The sequence below is a fragment of the Peromyscus maniculatus genome, chromosome 13, assembly GCF_049852395.1.
Source record: "Peromyscus maniculatus bairdii isolate BWxNUB_F1_BW_parent chromosome 13, HU_Pman_BW_mat_3.1, whole genome shotgun sequence".
NCBI lineage: Eukaryota > Metazoa > Chordata > Mammalia > Rodentia > Cricetidae > Peromyscus > Peromyscus maniculatus.
Window position 1 is genome coordinate 54,333,725 of NC_134864.1, and position 16,802 is coordinate 54,350,526.

Genomic DNA, 16,802 nt, shown 5'->3' on the forward strand with positions numbered 1-16,802 from the left:
AACCACAAATTCCAATGAGCTTCTGATGAGGCAAGAAACTTACACCAGAGTGAATGTCAATCAAAGCACTGCTAGATCTGATGAAAAAGGTCTGGCAAAAGAAGCAGAAAGTTAAAGAGAAGGGAAGAGGGACGGGAAAGGAAGGGAGGGCATAGGGAGGAATAGGAAGAGTGAGGAAAAGAAGGGAAAGTGAGAAAAGAGAGATGAATAAAGAGAATTATTAGTGTTTTGCTGTTGTTTAAGATAGGGTCTTAGAATAACAGCCCAGGCTGGTCTTAATTCGCAATCCTCCTGCCTTAGCCTTCTTTCTGGGTGCCAGGATTACAGACATGTGCCATGATACCTGGCTGAGTGATATATTTGATTCAAATTCTGGCGTGAGATCCTTATTTCATTGCAGAACACTAATAACAAGTTTATAAACAAGCAACGTTTATAAAAATCTGGTGGAAAGTACAATAAATGACAGCATCTCTTTTATGAAGAACTTACGTTGGGATAGTACTCCATCACAAGCAAATACTCCATGCGTCCATCTGCAGTGAGTCTCTCATCTCCAACTATAAAGCGAGCAATGTTGTCATGCTCCATCAAAGGCACTCTGTAAATGTTCTTTTCATTTATAAAATTCTGACGGTTTGCAAAAGAAAATACTTTCACAGCAACTGGACGCTCATCCAAGGAACCTTTATATACTGCTCCGTAGCGACCCCGTCCAATTAGCTGTAAGTTTGTTTTTAAAAAGGCAAGTTATTAATTCATATTAAAACTGAACAATTAAATTGTAAAACACAAACAAACAAACTATAACTCCCACTATATGCAGCGGCTCTTCTGGTTTCAGTTCATTCCACTACCAAGAAGCAACTGACGTCCGCATATGGTATGACCGAGGAAGCTCCTACCTGACTATCTTCCAATAGATCAGAGCTAAACACTCTGGACAGAATGAAAAGAAAAACCTAAATACACTGAAAAAGAAGCAAAAGCAATTAAGAGTCTAAAAGGCATCAAGGCACAGAAAAAAGGAATGCATGCGGTGAGTTACCCGTTTCTATGGTTTTAGCTTGAAGGTAGACTAAAATCAGCTCTGAGTAGTGGAACTAAAAATGGTGGAAGAGGGTCTTTCGAAGCAGAGGATGTAATCTGCAGCAACGAGAGCTTCTACAGAGTGCGGGAAGAGCCTCCAAGGCAGAAAGCCGGGACAGGGGACTCAGCGAACACAGGACAGATAGACTCTGGTTAAATGGAGAACTGGACTGAGATGTGAGCTTCTGCTCAAGCGACATGCTTGTAACAAGTGTCCAACCAAGTTGATTGCTTACAAATACAAGTAACAAAAATCAACACACAGGGCTGGACCAACACTCAGTGGTTGACAGCATACACTAATCTTCCAGAAGACCTAAGTTCGGTTCCCAGCACCCACCTCAAGTGGCTCACAGCTGCCTACAATTCCAGTTCCAGGAGACTCAACACCCCTCTCTAGCACCCACAGGCACTGTACTGACATGCACACACACACACACACACACACACACACACACACACACACACACACACAAAATTAAAATAAATTAAAAAACCTCAGTAAACACTAGAAATTAGTAAGAGTCTGGGAGCTCCACAGTTTTACTGATACACAGTATCTAGGAGAGAATAAAAATCTACTCAGTGTACAAAAAAATAGCAAAACAAAATGTAAATGGTTCTCTTTATTTGGAGCTTCTGGGGAATTTTCATTAAAATAGGTTGGGGAATCTATTGTCATTTCTTTATACACATTTATTGTATTTTCTTTTTTTTTTTTTTTTTTTTTTTGAGACAAGGTCTTACTATGTAGCCCTGGCTGTCCTGAAACACTTACTGTGGACTAGGCTGGTCTCAAACTCATGGAGCTCTGTCTGCCTCTGCCTCCAAGGAAATGGAATTAAAGGCCTGGGCCACCACGCCTAACCTTGTTTGTATCCTTCCTTCAAGGCAAAGTTCACCATACAAAACAAACACAGCCCTTCAAGAAAAGTGGTAGCAAATATAGTTAAGCACATGCCTTTAGTGCCAGCACTCAGAAGGAAGAGGCAGGCCGGCCACAACCTCTGTTGTAAGTTTGACGGGCCACCCTGGTCTATATTGCAAGTTCCCGGACAGCCAGAGCTACAGAGACCCTATCTCAAAAATAATTTTTTTAAAAGATTTATTTATTTATTATGTATACAGTGATTTGTCTGCATGCATGCCTGCAGGCCAGAAGAGGGTGCCAGATCTCACTACAGATGGTTGTGAGCCACCATGTGGTTGCTGGGAATTGAACTCAGGTCCTCTGGAAGACCAGCCAGTGCTCTTAACCTCTGAGCCATCTCTCCAGCCCCCAAAATAAAATTTTATATATATATATAAACAAAATAAAATCCTGGGCAAAACTTCATGTTTTAATTGGTACTTCCCTCAATGGTAAACTGCACAACATTTAGACCTTAGATCTTCTCCTCTACTTATTTTTCCCCTTTTGGTTTTATGAGACAGGGTTTCTCTGTGTAACAGTTCTAAGCTGTCCTGAACTCACTCTGTAGCCCAGGCTGGCCTGGCACTCACAGAGATCCGCCTGCCTCTGCCTCCCAGTGCTGTGATTAAAGGCGTGAACCACAGCCTGGCTGTCCCTCCACTTTACTTTTAAAACGGTCTCAGTATGTTGCTCTGGCTGGCCTGGAACTTGCTACATAAACCAGGTTGGCCTGGGACCTGAGGAAATCCTCTTGCTTCTGTTTCCTGACTACTGGAATTAGAGGTGTGCACCACCAGGCCCCGAAAGTCTTCTCACCAGCTCCTGAGACACTGCCAGGAGAGACAGTACTAGTTAGGAAAGCAGGGGAGAAGGGTGCCAGCCAACTGTCTAACCACAACCCACCTCTAGCAGCTTCAGATTGTCCAAGTCCAGAGAAGGCTCCGACGCGGCTGCTTCCATCATGTTCATACTGTGAAGACCTTGTTTTCGGTCTCCTAGAAGAGCAAGATGGAAATGTCACCTTTAACACTGCAGTGAAGAAGAGCTGCACCAGGGGTCGAGACAACTAAACAATGTACTGCAAGAGGGCAGAACTGTGCGAACTAATTCCATGAGGACTCAGTACTAAAAGTGTAAAGCCCTAATACTGGATTTTCAAGAAAATGTTAATAGAATTATTCAAATGAATGAAGTGATGATTTTCTAGACAACTCATCATATATCTAAAATTGATTAGAACTGACCCAATACCAGATGAGAAATTACTGGCTTTTTCCTTAAAAAGTTTTTAAGTTGTTATATCACAGAGATGCTGCTAACGTGCTTACATCTATGGTAGCTGTGTTTTGATTAATAAAAGAATTCAGTGGTATAAAAGGAGTAGTGAGTGGGGATTTAGATTTAGGTCACATTGCCTGTAAGTTGGGTGACAGACATTTTGGGCAACTTCTTGTTGGGGCTGAAGAGATGGCTCAGCTGTTAGGAGAGCTTGCTGCTCTTTCAAAAGAGCTGAGTTCAGTTCCCGCTACTCACACTGGGTGGCTCACAACCACCTGTAACTCCAGCTCTAAGAGGTGCAATGCTATCTTCTGGCCCCTTCAAGGAACACACACTTCACGACATACAGACACACAGACACACACACACACACACACACACACACACACACACACACACACACACAGAGAAATGAAAGTGATATTTCACAAACTTCTTGTAAAACCCGGGGGACTGTTTGTTGAAGCTATGGTACACGGTTGTGTAGTTTGTAGAAACATTTTCCACGGAGATTTTTAAAAAGGAAACAGAAGGACTGACAAGATGGTTCATCTGGCAAAGGTACTGGCCACCAAGCCTGATGACCTGAGTTTGGTCCCTAGAATCCACATGGTTGAAGGAGAGAACCACCCCTGTATGTTCTTTGATCTCCATACATGGATGATTCCCCCCACACTCATTATACAATAAGTAAGGAAACAAATCAATGTAAAAGAAATTTTTAAAGAAAATAAATTCTGATTAAATGATATGTTTGCTAAATGAGACAAAAAGAATTTTCCTTTACCTGTCAACATTCTGTATCCAAAACATAAGGCGACTATCAAAACAGCTAATACGGAGACTGATGCCAAAGCAATGATTATTGTCTCATCTCGATTAAATGAATGAGGTGGACCTAAAAGAAAACAGAAAAGTATATTATTAATACTAACAAAATACTCTTTAGAAAGACTACATTGCTATATAATCAAATCAGTAATATTTTTGCATGAAAAGAAATTAGAGAAAAAAATCAATTTGCGATAGTTATAAGTGACATGTTTTTATCACATAGAGATTATCTTATCTAAACTTAAAATACTTGTCAGGTATGGTCCTAGTTACTAAAATATCGACTAGACAAATGGAAGGATGGCTCACCGATTAAGAGTATACACTGTTCTTTCAGAGTCCTAGCATCAACATCATGCAGTTCCCAACCACCTGTCCACCTGTACCTCCAGCTCTGTATGATCTGACACCTTCTCTGGCTTCTCAGGGTATCTGCATTCATACACACACATCCTGGCCCCAACATTCACACCTAATTAAATATATATAAAATATCAACCATGTCACAGAACAAGACAGTGTATTTAAGCACACAGAACTAGAACTTTGGATTATATTACTTTTTCTTTTTTTTTAAAGGAAGGGGATCTTTCCATGTAGTTGTGGTGGATTGAATGAGAATGGCCCTCATAGGCTCACACATTTGAATACTTGGTCCCCAGTTGAAGGAACTGTTTGGGAAGGATTAGGAGGTGTGGCCTTGTTGGAGGACGTGTGTCCCTGGGGGCAGTCTTTGAGGAGCTTTCCTATCTCAACAACAGAAAAACAACTGAGGCAGTAGCTGAAGCTGACCTTGAACTCATGGCAATCTTCCTCCTCTGCCTCCTGAATGCTGGGACTACAGGTGTACGCCTCAACTTACTACACTAAGGTTACAAGCATGACTATAACTCGTTTTGAAGATTAAACAGGAAGAAGAAAATTAAAAGTATAGAGAATCTAAAACTTACACGCTGCTGATGGGAATACGAAATGGTATAGATGTAGTAAGCAATTTAGTAGGTTCTCAAAAGGTTATCAGAATGTTCATAAAATTCAGTAGTTTATTCCCAGAAATATACACAGGGAACTGGAAAAATAGGCATTCAGACAATAACTTCTACAGAAACATCAACAGCATCCCTAGGTACCACAGCTATAAGCAGAAATGCAAATGTTCACACACTTGTGAATATAAACAAAATAATAATTGTTTGTGAATAAACAAAATGTGGGATACCTAAAAAATAATATATTAAAGGTCAGATATTGTATGATTCCAATCATATGAAATATCCAGAACAGGCAAATCCATAGAAACAAACAGCAGGTTAGAAGTTGTTAGGCACAGGAAAGGGGAAAGGAAGCTACTTCTTACTAGACAGAGGAGTTCCCTGGTGGGGGGATGAAAATGGTTTGGAACTACACAGAAATAATAGTTGTACAATATTGTAGAGTATTGAACAGTACATGTTGAACCTAGTTCTTCCTGTTACAAAACTCTACCCCAATAAAAAAAAAAAACTCATTTAAGAATTTGTTAAATTTGCCAGGTGGTGGTGGCATACACCTTTAATCCTAGCATTTGGGAGGCAGAGGCAGGCGGATCTTTGTGAGGTCGAGGCCAGCCTGGTCTAGAGAGCGAGATCCAGGAAAGGTGCAATGCTACACAGAGAAACCCTGTCTCAAAAAACCAAAAAAAAAAAGTGCCTATAGATTATCTTCTCTTATTAAGACTATCAAACATGGAGCTGGAGAGATGGCTCAGAGGTTAAGAGCACTGGCTCCTCTTCCAGAGGTCCTGAGTTCAATTCCTAGCACCCACATGGTGGCTCCCAACCATCTATAATGAGATCTGGTGCCATCCTCTGGTGTGCAGGCTTACATGCAAACAAAATTGTATACAGAATAAATTAATAAATCTTAAAAAAGAAAAGATTATCAAACACCAGGCTGGTAAGACGGCTCAGTGGGTAAGAGTGACGGCCATCAAGCTTGATGACCTGAGTTTGGTCCCCAGGACCCAAATGGTGGAAGGAGAGATCCAATTCCCCAAATATGTCCTCTGATCTCTACATATGTACCAAGGCACAGTACCCCCTTCCATATGCACACACACACACACACACACACACACACACACACACACACACACACACACTCACACACACACTAATACAGTACACCTCCCTGTCCATGGAGATAGAACATTACAGGAGGCTTAGTGGATGCTGCTGATAGCACTGAACCCTACAGAATTGCTTCTCCTAATTTGTGGGTTCCAGATTTGTATATACAACATGTGAACTAAAAATATTTGGGAGAAATACAGAAAATTTCAAAAAACATAACTTCAGTTTGCCACACACTAACTACTACCATGAATCCACATGAAGGAAGTGATGTTTAAGATGACCAGCTGCGGCTCCTGCCATTCCGCAGACCCTCAGTCTCTCCCCAGGTCTCATTTCTATAGTCCACAGATCTATGACGTTTTGTTCGTATTGCACATGTGAAGAGTTTTTTGTCTTTCTAAACAATATAACAACGAGAACTACTTACACAGCATTCACATTGTATTAGTTATCATTAAAAGTAATCTAAGGATGATTTTTAAAAATAGAGAAATTTAACGTATTTGGGAAGGTATGTATGGATTGCATGTAAATGTTTTGCAATTTCATAGTTTACACAGTCATGCTTCAGGGCATCCTCTAGGTGCTAAAGAATGTGTAGGTTTTTCCTTATATCACTGATAACTCACACGCCATAACACTTGTTCTCTTAGGGCACACAGTCCAGTGGTTTTTTAGTTGGTTTCCACAGTCATGCAGTTGTCACCAGTACCCAAGTTTAGAACATCTTCATTCCACCGAAAGAAGTCCTGCACTCTTTTAACCGTCAGTCCTTCCCTCGGTCCCTTGTAACTGAAAATTTCATGTTTCTGTCCATTTGCCTATTCTAAATATTTCATATTAATATGATTATACAAAGCATTTTTTATGACGGACTTGTCATAGAACATAAATTTTCATACCTATTATAGCATATACCAGTCCTTCATCCTCTTTTTAAAAAATTTGTGTAAACTCTATTACAAAAACAAACTTTGCAAATAAACATCATACATTAAAATTTAAAAAAAAAATTATAATTAGGCATAGCAAAAGGTGGACAATAAATAATAACAAAATAACCAACAAAGACAGAGAGTGAGACAACTGCCAGCATCACTCTGACTCGTTGGACCGTTACTAAATCAAGTGATGGGTGGACACAGGCACTCGTGACACACCAGTCTGACAACGGAAGCAGCTACTAAGCGACTACAGTGCAAGTCTTAGTCACTGTCCTGTTGAGACACTACGACCAAGGCAACTCTTAGAAAAGAACGCATTTAACTGGGGCTTGGTTACAGTTTTAGATCAGTCTGTGATCATTATGGTGGGAGGCAGACAGACATGGTGCTGGAGCAGTAACTGAGAACTTTATATCCTGACCCACAGGCAGCAGGCAGAGAGAGACGGGGCCAAGTGTGGGCTTTTGAAACCTCAAAGCCTCCTCCTACATGGCCACACCCCCAATCCTTTCCACTCACTAGGGATCAAGCATTCAAATATATGAGCTTGTGGAAGCCATTCTCTTTCAAACCACCACAGAATACATGCCACATGAATACACTGGAAAAACAGCTGGCTCTGCCTCCAGAGTGCTGGGATTAAAGGCGTGCCCCACTTGTGGAATGGTGTTTTACTTAACATTATTCTGAACTGTGCACAATTAAAAACTAATGAATTATTCATTTCTAGATTTTATCATTTAATATTTTTGAGCTAAGGTTAACCATAAACAACTGATACCTCAGAAAGTGAAACCTTGGGTAAAGTGGTCTTTAATGCCAGCATGGTCTCCAGAGCTAGTTCTAGAGCAGCCAGGGCTACATAGAGAAAGCATGTCATGAAAACCAAAGCCAAAACCAAAACATCTCAGCTGGACATGATGATATATACCATCTTACAGTTGGGAGGTGGAAGCAAAATAGTCAAGAGTTCAAGACCATGCTCATCAATATAGGAAGTTTGAGGTCAGCCTGGGCTACAGAATGAGACTTTTTCTCAGAAAAACAAAACAAAAATAAATAAAACCAAATTTTAAGAAAAAAAATCTAGGTTATTCTCAAATTAGAAAGAGAAGGCATATAATATTTTGTTTTAAATATCAATAAATAGGGGCTAGAAACGTGGTTTAATGGTTAAAAATCACTTGCTGCTCTTACAGAGGGTGCAAGTTTAGTTACCAGCACCCACATGGCTCACAGCTATAACTTCAGTTCTGGGGCATCCGATGGCCTCTTCTGGATTCTGAGGGCACCAGGCATGCATGTGGCACACACACATACATGCAGGCAAAACATTCCTACACATAATAAATGAGTATCATCAAATAATGCTCATTTTATTTTGTTATAGTCAAAACAAAAGAAAGGCAGAAGATTAAGGACAGGACAAAAAGAAGAAACGCCAAGGTAGCAAGAAGAGTGACATTTGAGACAGAGACGACGACGAGAGGAGAAAGGAACAGCAAAGGACCGAGGACCATGGTGAACACTGGCTTGAAATACTTTCTTCAGGTCAGGTCTGGCATTCTATTACGTAACAGGTACCAAAGAAACTATGAATTTTCTTGCTGCAGACCGCAGGAATATATCATAAGAACACAGCTGGGTATGGCAAAGTCACTACCTGGGGGAATCAGGGAATTCCTCCAGAGGAAGCCAAATTCCAAGGAGCTTTTGGTGTTACTTGGCTTGTTATATGTCAGCTGTCTTCTGTTATGAAAATCATGTGTGCCTTCATAGTTTTCCCAACTGACTTTTCCCTAAGAAGGACTAACAGTGTAAACTGATCACTCCCTGGACATACACATTCCAGGTATTTGGAGAACAGCCTCAGGAAAGGCTTCCTTCCCCCAAGCTCATCTGTTTCTCCCTTTCAGCACTGAAATCAGATCTCTCCCTTAACTACTTTCAAGGACTAACAGTAATAACAGCCCACATGCAAGTCTCCAGATTTAAGGGAAATTCCACAAGGAGACACCACCTAGGTCAGATGGGTGTTAAGTAATAGCTTTACACAATTTAGCTCAGACCCTCCTTTCTTACAGCCTTACTAACTTCATAGACCTTTAACTCCCTACCTAACCACTTCTAGGAATGTTTAGATAACCTTCTGAGCTGACAGCTATGCTCAGCCAGAACCCCAGTTCAAGCCTCCCTGTAATTATCGTCATTGGCAGCATCCGGCCAGATCCATCCCCAGATGGAGGAAAGTACCTTATCAGACATACCTCTGTACTCACTAAGAACAGACTTAAGCATCCAGACTACTTGTTTGAGAAGGCCTGGCGGATGTGCCGATTAAGCTTAACTTCCTCCTTTCCCAAACCTTACCTCTAGTTCCAGATTTCCCTTTAACTATCACCAGATGCATCTAGCTGTACAGGTTGCCTAGAGACGGAGCACACTTTCCCCCACCCTGCAGAAAAACAGCAGATAGCTTGGACAGATCTGAGCCATAAAAAAAAGAAGACAGTTTTATTTTCTCCCATTGACCTAGCAATGTACAGATTCTTAACATTTTTCTACCAATCACGTTTAAGACTATAGTTGAGCACATAAGATCCCTCTTCTTAGATAATTGCCCAAATTTAGCCTTTAGTTAATTCATTTATCCATTGGTCACTCCCCTTTGGGGTTGCAAATGATAATTAACAGTTATTGCCCCTCTATGTGATTCTTATCACCCCTCCGTTTGACCCTGGAAGCCTGGCTTTGCACTGCCAAGAGATTACTGCTTGTAAGTGTATATATACCGGGACTCCCAGGGCACGGGGGTGGGGGTGGGGTGTGTGGAGAAGAAGATTTGAAAGAATAAATAACTGTACTAAAAGCTCCGTGTGCTGAGATTCTATTTCCCAAAAATAGTCACAGTTTCTCTCCTGAGCCCCTGGGACGTATAATATTAAGGCTGGTCCCTCTAAAATTATACAGGATTTTCTGAAATTTAAATTAGGAATCTTTCGTCTTCCCTTTGTAGTTATTTTTAATATATTATTATTATTATTATTGTTACTATAATAATAATATTATGATTGTCTCACTATGTACCCCTGGCTTTTCTGGAACTCACTATGTAGACCAGGCTAGTCTCAGACTCACAGAGATCTACCTGCCTCTCTCTCCCTTGGGTGCTGGGATTAAGGTGTATACCACCACACCTGTCAGATTTAATTTGTTAGAGCAGTTTTAGGTTTCTAGAAAAGTTACCCAGAAGCTCTAAGTTTCCACATACCTACTCTTTACCTCCTCTGTAACTTTCTCCTGCTAGATCTCCCATGAGTGTGAGCCAGGGACTAAACTGTACCTTCCCCAATACTCACACCCCAGTGTAATGGGGTTCAGAGAGGCTCTGTGGTAGAACTTTCATGATGGATCAGTGCTTCAGAAGAAGAATTATTAGACGGGAGGTAGTGGTGGATACCATTAACCCCAGGACTTAGGACTTGGAAGCAACAGGATCAGGGGTTCAAGGCCAGTCCTGCCTCGAGTTTGAGGCCAACTGGGGCTACACCAGACCCTGCCTCAAAGCATATTTAGAAAGAAAAAGAGGTTTCAATTTCCTTTTTACGTCCAGTGTTTTACGATGCTAAGTAAACACTCTATCGTTGAGCTACAACCCCAGGACCCAGCATGACTTTTTCATAATTCATCTAGTTCTAAACTGTAGAGGTGATTTTTTCTCTACTTCATAATGTCTTTTGAATTATACAAAATTTAACCTCCAAGTACAATCTGTTTTCTTCTTTGGTTGCCTGTTATTTTGGTGTCGTATCTAGAACTGCTTACACAGGTACATTCAGTCACAAAGATTAATCCCACTCACACATCACACATGCAGACATGCGGAAAAACACACTATGACGAGGCTGGGGAAACAGCTAAGCAGGAGAGTACGGGGGTGAACATGCATGCCTAGCAAAACAGGAAGTATTTTATTCTCAAAGCACACCGACATCTCCAGGGACTGAGAATAGTTCAGTACAGCACTTGTCTAACACATGAGAGCTACTGCTCGTTACTTAGGGGCTGGGAGGATTCCTTTCCTGTGGCTGGTGGTTCTAAACACTTCGTAGTTTTCCCCACAGAATAAAAGGTATATAAATATACAACTTAAAATGGAAAAATAGGAGCATTAAATTCATTAACTCAAAATAGAGAGGGTGAAAAGGTGTTAAGGGACTTTTAAACATGTTAAATACCATACTAATGGTTAAATGTCTCAAATTAGGAACATTCCAGGTTATGTCATATGGTCTAAAACCTTGACATCACTGAAAAACTGCCAGGAAAAATACTTTAATATGTGTATCCGTGTGTGTGCAATAAAAGGAGCTTTTTACTGGAAAACTTCTCATTTTTAATTCTTTAAATAACTCTTTTTTAAAAGATTTTTGTTTATTATTATGGGTATGTATGCATGTCTGTCTGTGGGGATGTGCATATGAGTGTTGGATCCCTCAGGATTTGAGAATAGGTAGTTGTGCTACCTGATGTGGGAGCTGGGAACTAAACTTGAGTTCTCCACAAGAGTGGTATGAGCTTTTAAAAAAAATTAATTAAAATATAATCACACCCCCTGAGTGGGCTCTTAAGCATCTCTCTAGCCATTACAATAATTCCTTTTATGTAATACATGTTATACAGACCATACCTGAAACTTCTTACTCCTCGGCCCTATTAGACCCTCTTTTCCTCTTTAAGTTTCCTCGGGTAAATACTCAGCCAAACATAAACAATGCTGAGCATGCCTATGTGCAAAGCTGGGCTTTCACAAGCAAGTACTTCCTGAGTGCAGAACAGACAGGGACCCGCTGTCTGCCTCATTGGAGCCTGGGATGTTTCTGTTTACAGATCCTGGAGCCAGGCGGGGGCTCCTGCTGGAGGCGGGCTGTCTGCTTCCTCACTACACTCAGCTTTTGTGTGGGTCTGTGTCAAAGAAAGAACAACATTGTTCCATGTGCAGCAACCAGCAGGGAGAAGTTCAAATAAAACACACTAGTGGTTATGTCAGCGGCTTCATCTTCAACCACTCTGTGCAGAGAAGCAAGTCAGGGCTTAGATTTTTGTTTTCAAGGAATATATTTTTCATAAAAGCAAAGGAATACAGTTTCAACATTAAAAAAATTAATGTAAGAAGAGTTTAAATAATTTCTAAGATAATAATTAAGAATGCTAAAATACTTCCATACTATATCACATAGCTCAGTATTTAACAAATATTTTTATAAGGAAGAACAATGTTGACTTAGCTAATGTGCCTGGAATGGTACCTGTACAATGATCACAATCAGATTAATGTTCATGTTTATTATTTTTTTAAAAATTGAATAGGGGAAGACTTCACATTTCTTTTTACTTTTCAATCAATTTTTTAACACTGAATATTTAAGGCCAGTTTTAATTTAACTTGTCTGGTTAAACATTCTGACTAGCTCTTAGATTACACAAAACAAAAATAACAATAAACAAAAACGAGCTATGGCTTGCTAATTTTCAAGACACTATGTCCCACTTACAAAAAAACAGAAGAAGAATGAACACACACACACACACACACACACACACACACACACACACACACACACAAGATAAAGTTAAAACAAAAAAAGGAAAGAAAGAAAAAGGTCATAAGAGAGTAGAAAAAACAAAAACAGAAAGACATCTAATATTTGATCTCTTTACCTTTTAGCTTCATTATTTGTAGGTTTTTTTTTTTTTTTTCTAAAAAAAAAAAAATATGTGTTTTATGGGGTTGGGGATTTAGCTCAGTGGTGAGCGCTTGTCTGGCAAGCACAAGGTCCTAGGTTCGGTCCTCAGCTCTGGGGAAAAAAAAATGTGTTTTATGTACCAGCACGTACGCCTGACTGTTTTTAGAGTGTAGACATACTTACAAGCGCTAAGCTTTACACTTAAAAATGGTTGTTTGTGGGGCTGGAGGGATGGCTCAGCAGTCAGAGCTCACTTTTTTTTAGAAGAGAACTTACTTTTTAACTATTGATTATATGCATATAAATAAAAATAAAATTCAGTAGTACAAATTTAAATATTTATAAAGTACTGATAGTGTTAGCATTTCATAACATTGCAATTATCTAGTAAGTTAGATCCTGAAATGTTTTACACTCAAAATATTTCTTAAATTTATGTGTCTTAATTTTTGAATGAGCAATACACTGACATTGTCCGGGTATAAAAAGTACAGCAGAGGGAGTTTTAGAATGTGGTGGCTTCTTGGGCATGGCAATGTGATTTTTAAGGTGGTCAACTTTCTGCACCCATACATTAACTTTCTTGGTGGTCTGATTCTATGACGAGGCTTTGGAAGAAACTCCTGAAAGCTCTAGCTAAGTGTTGTTTCTCCATCCTAGTGGTCTGCCAAGTGTGGTCCCTGGAATACCATCACCACTGCCTAGGAGGTTGTTAGAGACACAAGGCAGAAAGCTGACGGTGGAGCCAGCGGTCTGTCTTTAAACTGCTCCTGAAGATTCTGAGGAGGTTAATGGTTGGGAATTGCTGGGGCCTGAGTGCGGTTTATCTCTTCCAAAATTCCTGTTAAAATTTAATCTCTACAACCAGACACAGTGCACATGTCTTTAATCCCAGCACTCAGGAGGCAGAGGCAGATAGATCTTTGTGAGTTTGAGGCCAGCCTGGTCTATGCAGAACGCTCCAGGCTAGCCAGCACTACATAGTAAGTGAAACCCTGTCTTAAACAAACCCAAACAGAAAAAACAAAACAATTTATTCTCCATTATGAGATATCATTAAGAGCTAGGACCAGATACAATCTTTCAGAGTTTTAAGTCTCTGCTTTCATGAATGGATAACTTCATAAATTAACTAATGGATCGGTGGGGTTAATGAGACACCTCAGGAGTGGGTCTGCTACATAAATCCAGCTCTTCCACGAGCTCTCTTGTCTCCTGCCCTGTGATGGCCTACTGAGCCCGAGGACTCTGCCAGCAAGAAGGCCACCTCAGGGTGGTTCTCTCTGAACTTGGATCAAAGCTGAGAGTCACAACAAACCCTTACAAGTCAGCCACTCTATCTACCATGCTTTGGAGAATGGAAAGGAGAGTGAGGTGAGGCTCATTATTCTTGTCCTAGTAACTATTCTGTTCCTTACTTAATAATTTGCTGTCACCTTTGACATTGAGTAGATAGGTTAGGACTCTCTTCTCCTCAACTGAAACTTGATCAGTTCAGGAAAGTATAGGAAATCCAACTTAATTACAGTTGAGTGGTGCACACCTTTAATCCCAGCAGCAGGAGGCAGAGACAGGAGGATCTGTGAGTTCAAGGCCAGCCTGGTCTACAGCGTGAGTTCCAAGATAGCCAGAGCTACATAGTGAGACCCTCTCTGGGGGGAATGGGGAGAGATGGCAAACAGGGACAACATGACTCTTTAGAAAACATGGCTTTACAGCAATATTTTATGTTTAATTGTGATAGTCAAACAACCTAAAAGATTATCCTTTAAGTTCACTTTATTATAGTCTTGAAGTATAACAATCATTATTTATTACCAAAACAAAACTGGTCTATTGACTCTCCCAAGGAAATTATGATGCATGTATTCTTGCTGGTATTTGTTCTGAAGTATGAATCAAGGTTCATATAGACTTCTCAGTTTTTGTCTACAAATTCACTCCTTAGGGGTTGTCTTTAGCCATTAAGTTTCTAAAATAAGTCATTTTTAATATTAGAATTTCATTTGAAAATTATGCTAACAAGGCTACATACAAATAAATGTCAGATATGTTTGCTTGATGAACTATTATTTACAGAATATAATTAAAATAATTGGTTCTCACGACAAAATACTCTAGTTAGGCAAGGATATCTCTCCTTTTTTTTTGGTTTTTTCGAGACAGGGTTTCTCTGTGTAGCTTTGCGCCTTTCCCGGATCTCACTCTGTAGACCAGGCTGGCCTCACCGAGTTCCGCCTGCCTCTGCCTCCTGAGTGCTGAGATTAAAGGCGTGGGCCACCACCACCGCTCTCTTTTTTTTTCTTTAAAGATTTATTTTGACTTTCTAGTTATGTGTGTGTGCACATGCACCCCATTGGTGTACAGTTGTCCAAAAAGGCCAGAGGAGGACATCTGAAGAGTTGTTTACGGGGGTTGTGAACTGCCTGATGTTGGTGCTGGGAATCAAGCTCATCCTCTGGAAGAGTAGGAAGTACTCTTAAGCCGTTGAGCTGTCTCTCCAGCTCAGGAATAGTTCTTATTTGTAAAAATATGGTAGGAAAACCAATCATGATAACTGTAATTTATAGAGTACACACACTCTCAAAAATTCTCAAACCACGGCATTATGATAATACATTTAAGAGGTCTTTGTTTTTTATTCTCACTATGGAGCTCAGGCTAGCCTCGAACTTGCAATCCTTTGGCCTCAGCTTCTCAAGTGCAACAGGTATATACTGCCATGTCTAAAAGTTCTCGATCCCAAACAGAATGAATGGTCTATTTAACTCATTCTGGAGATAAGTAAAAATTGGATTAAGACAGAGACTGTGAGCACTAGGTTTTTGATATAGATTTCATTACTTTGCATTTCAAAATAAACTGAGTAGTTCAGAATTTATATTGATAAATAAGACAATCTGAAAAGAGACACAAATTCTGTGTTTGCCTGCTTCCTTTGTGTATGTGTGTGCGAGATGCTCAATCTAGGTTGTCAATTTAACAGGATTTTGAATTACCATGGAAACAAATCTCTGAATTTATCCATTAGGAATTTTTTAGAGCAGTTAAGAAGAACAAACAAAAAATGTAGGTAGTGCAATTATGTAGTCTGCAGCTCATGCCTAAACAAAAGGAAAACACAAAGTGAGCACAAGCATTGATCACGCTGCCTCCTGACTGTGCATGTGACCAGCTGAATTGCTTCTGTGACTATAAATTCCCTGTTATGATGAACTGTATCCTCTGGATTTGTAAACCCAAATGAACCCTTCTTTTAGTTGCTTTGGTCAAGTATTTTGTTGGATAATGAGACAAATGACTAAGACATGTGTGTTCTATTACCATGGAGACGTGGGGGAATGAATACATTTATTTTCTTTTTCAAGACAAGCCTGTAACAGTCTTGTAACTGGTACAATCAGGGTCTTACTGTAACTTCCATTAGCAACTCTATTGAGAAATGCTCCGGCCCCTGACTTTGTCCTGGGACTAAGCCCTCATCTAGCAATTAGGAGTTTTGAGACATGGTCATCGCAGTAAGAGCTGATCTTAAATTGAGTGACAAATGTCTTTAAAAAAAAAAATGAGACTGGGTCTCATGTAATTTGTCTGGCCTGGAACTCAATATGTAGATCAGATTGGCCTTGATCTTGACCAGATTGGCAAAGATCGACTACTTCTGCCTCCCCAGGGCTGGGATTATAGGCATGTACCATTAACCATGTCAGACAGTAAGATCATTTTTTGTTTTTTGTCTGTGATTTCTTTGTTACGTTTGCAGTGCTATGGAGTGTATGTAGGGCTTCATGCATGTTAAGTAAAGTGCTCAACCACTGAGCGGTATTCCCCGCCCAACAGATGTCCTTGTAAGAAAAAAATAAAAGGAGATTTGAGGCACTGA

The 16,802-nt window shown here is 40.1% G+C and overlaps 1 protein-coding gene across 1 annotated transcript in view; it reads right to left on the reverse strand.

The window, feature by feature from the left end:
• Window positions 1-16,802, reverse strand: part of Bmpr2 (bone morphogenetic protein receptor type 2) — a 118,585-nt gene that overhangs the window by 34,200 nt on the left and 67,583 nt on the right. Inside the window, exons 4-6 of the mRNA XM_006975028.4 lie at window positions 4,068-4,178; window positions 2,906-2,997; window positions 493-723 (exon numbers count right to left, since the gene is read on the reverse strand). Coding sequence (XP_006975090.1) covers window positions 493-723; window positions 2,906-2,997; window positions 4,068-4,178 — 434 coding nt within the window. The remainder of the gene's footprint in view (window positions 1-492; window positions 724-2,905; window positions 2,998-4,067; window positions 4,179-16,802) is intronic.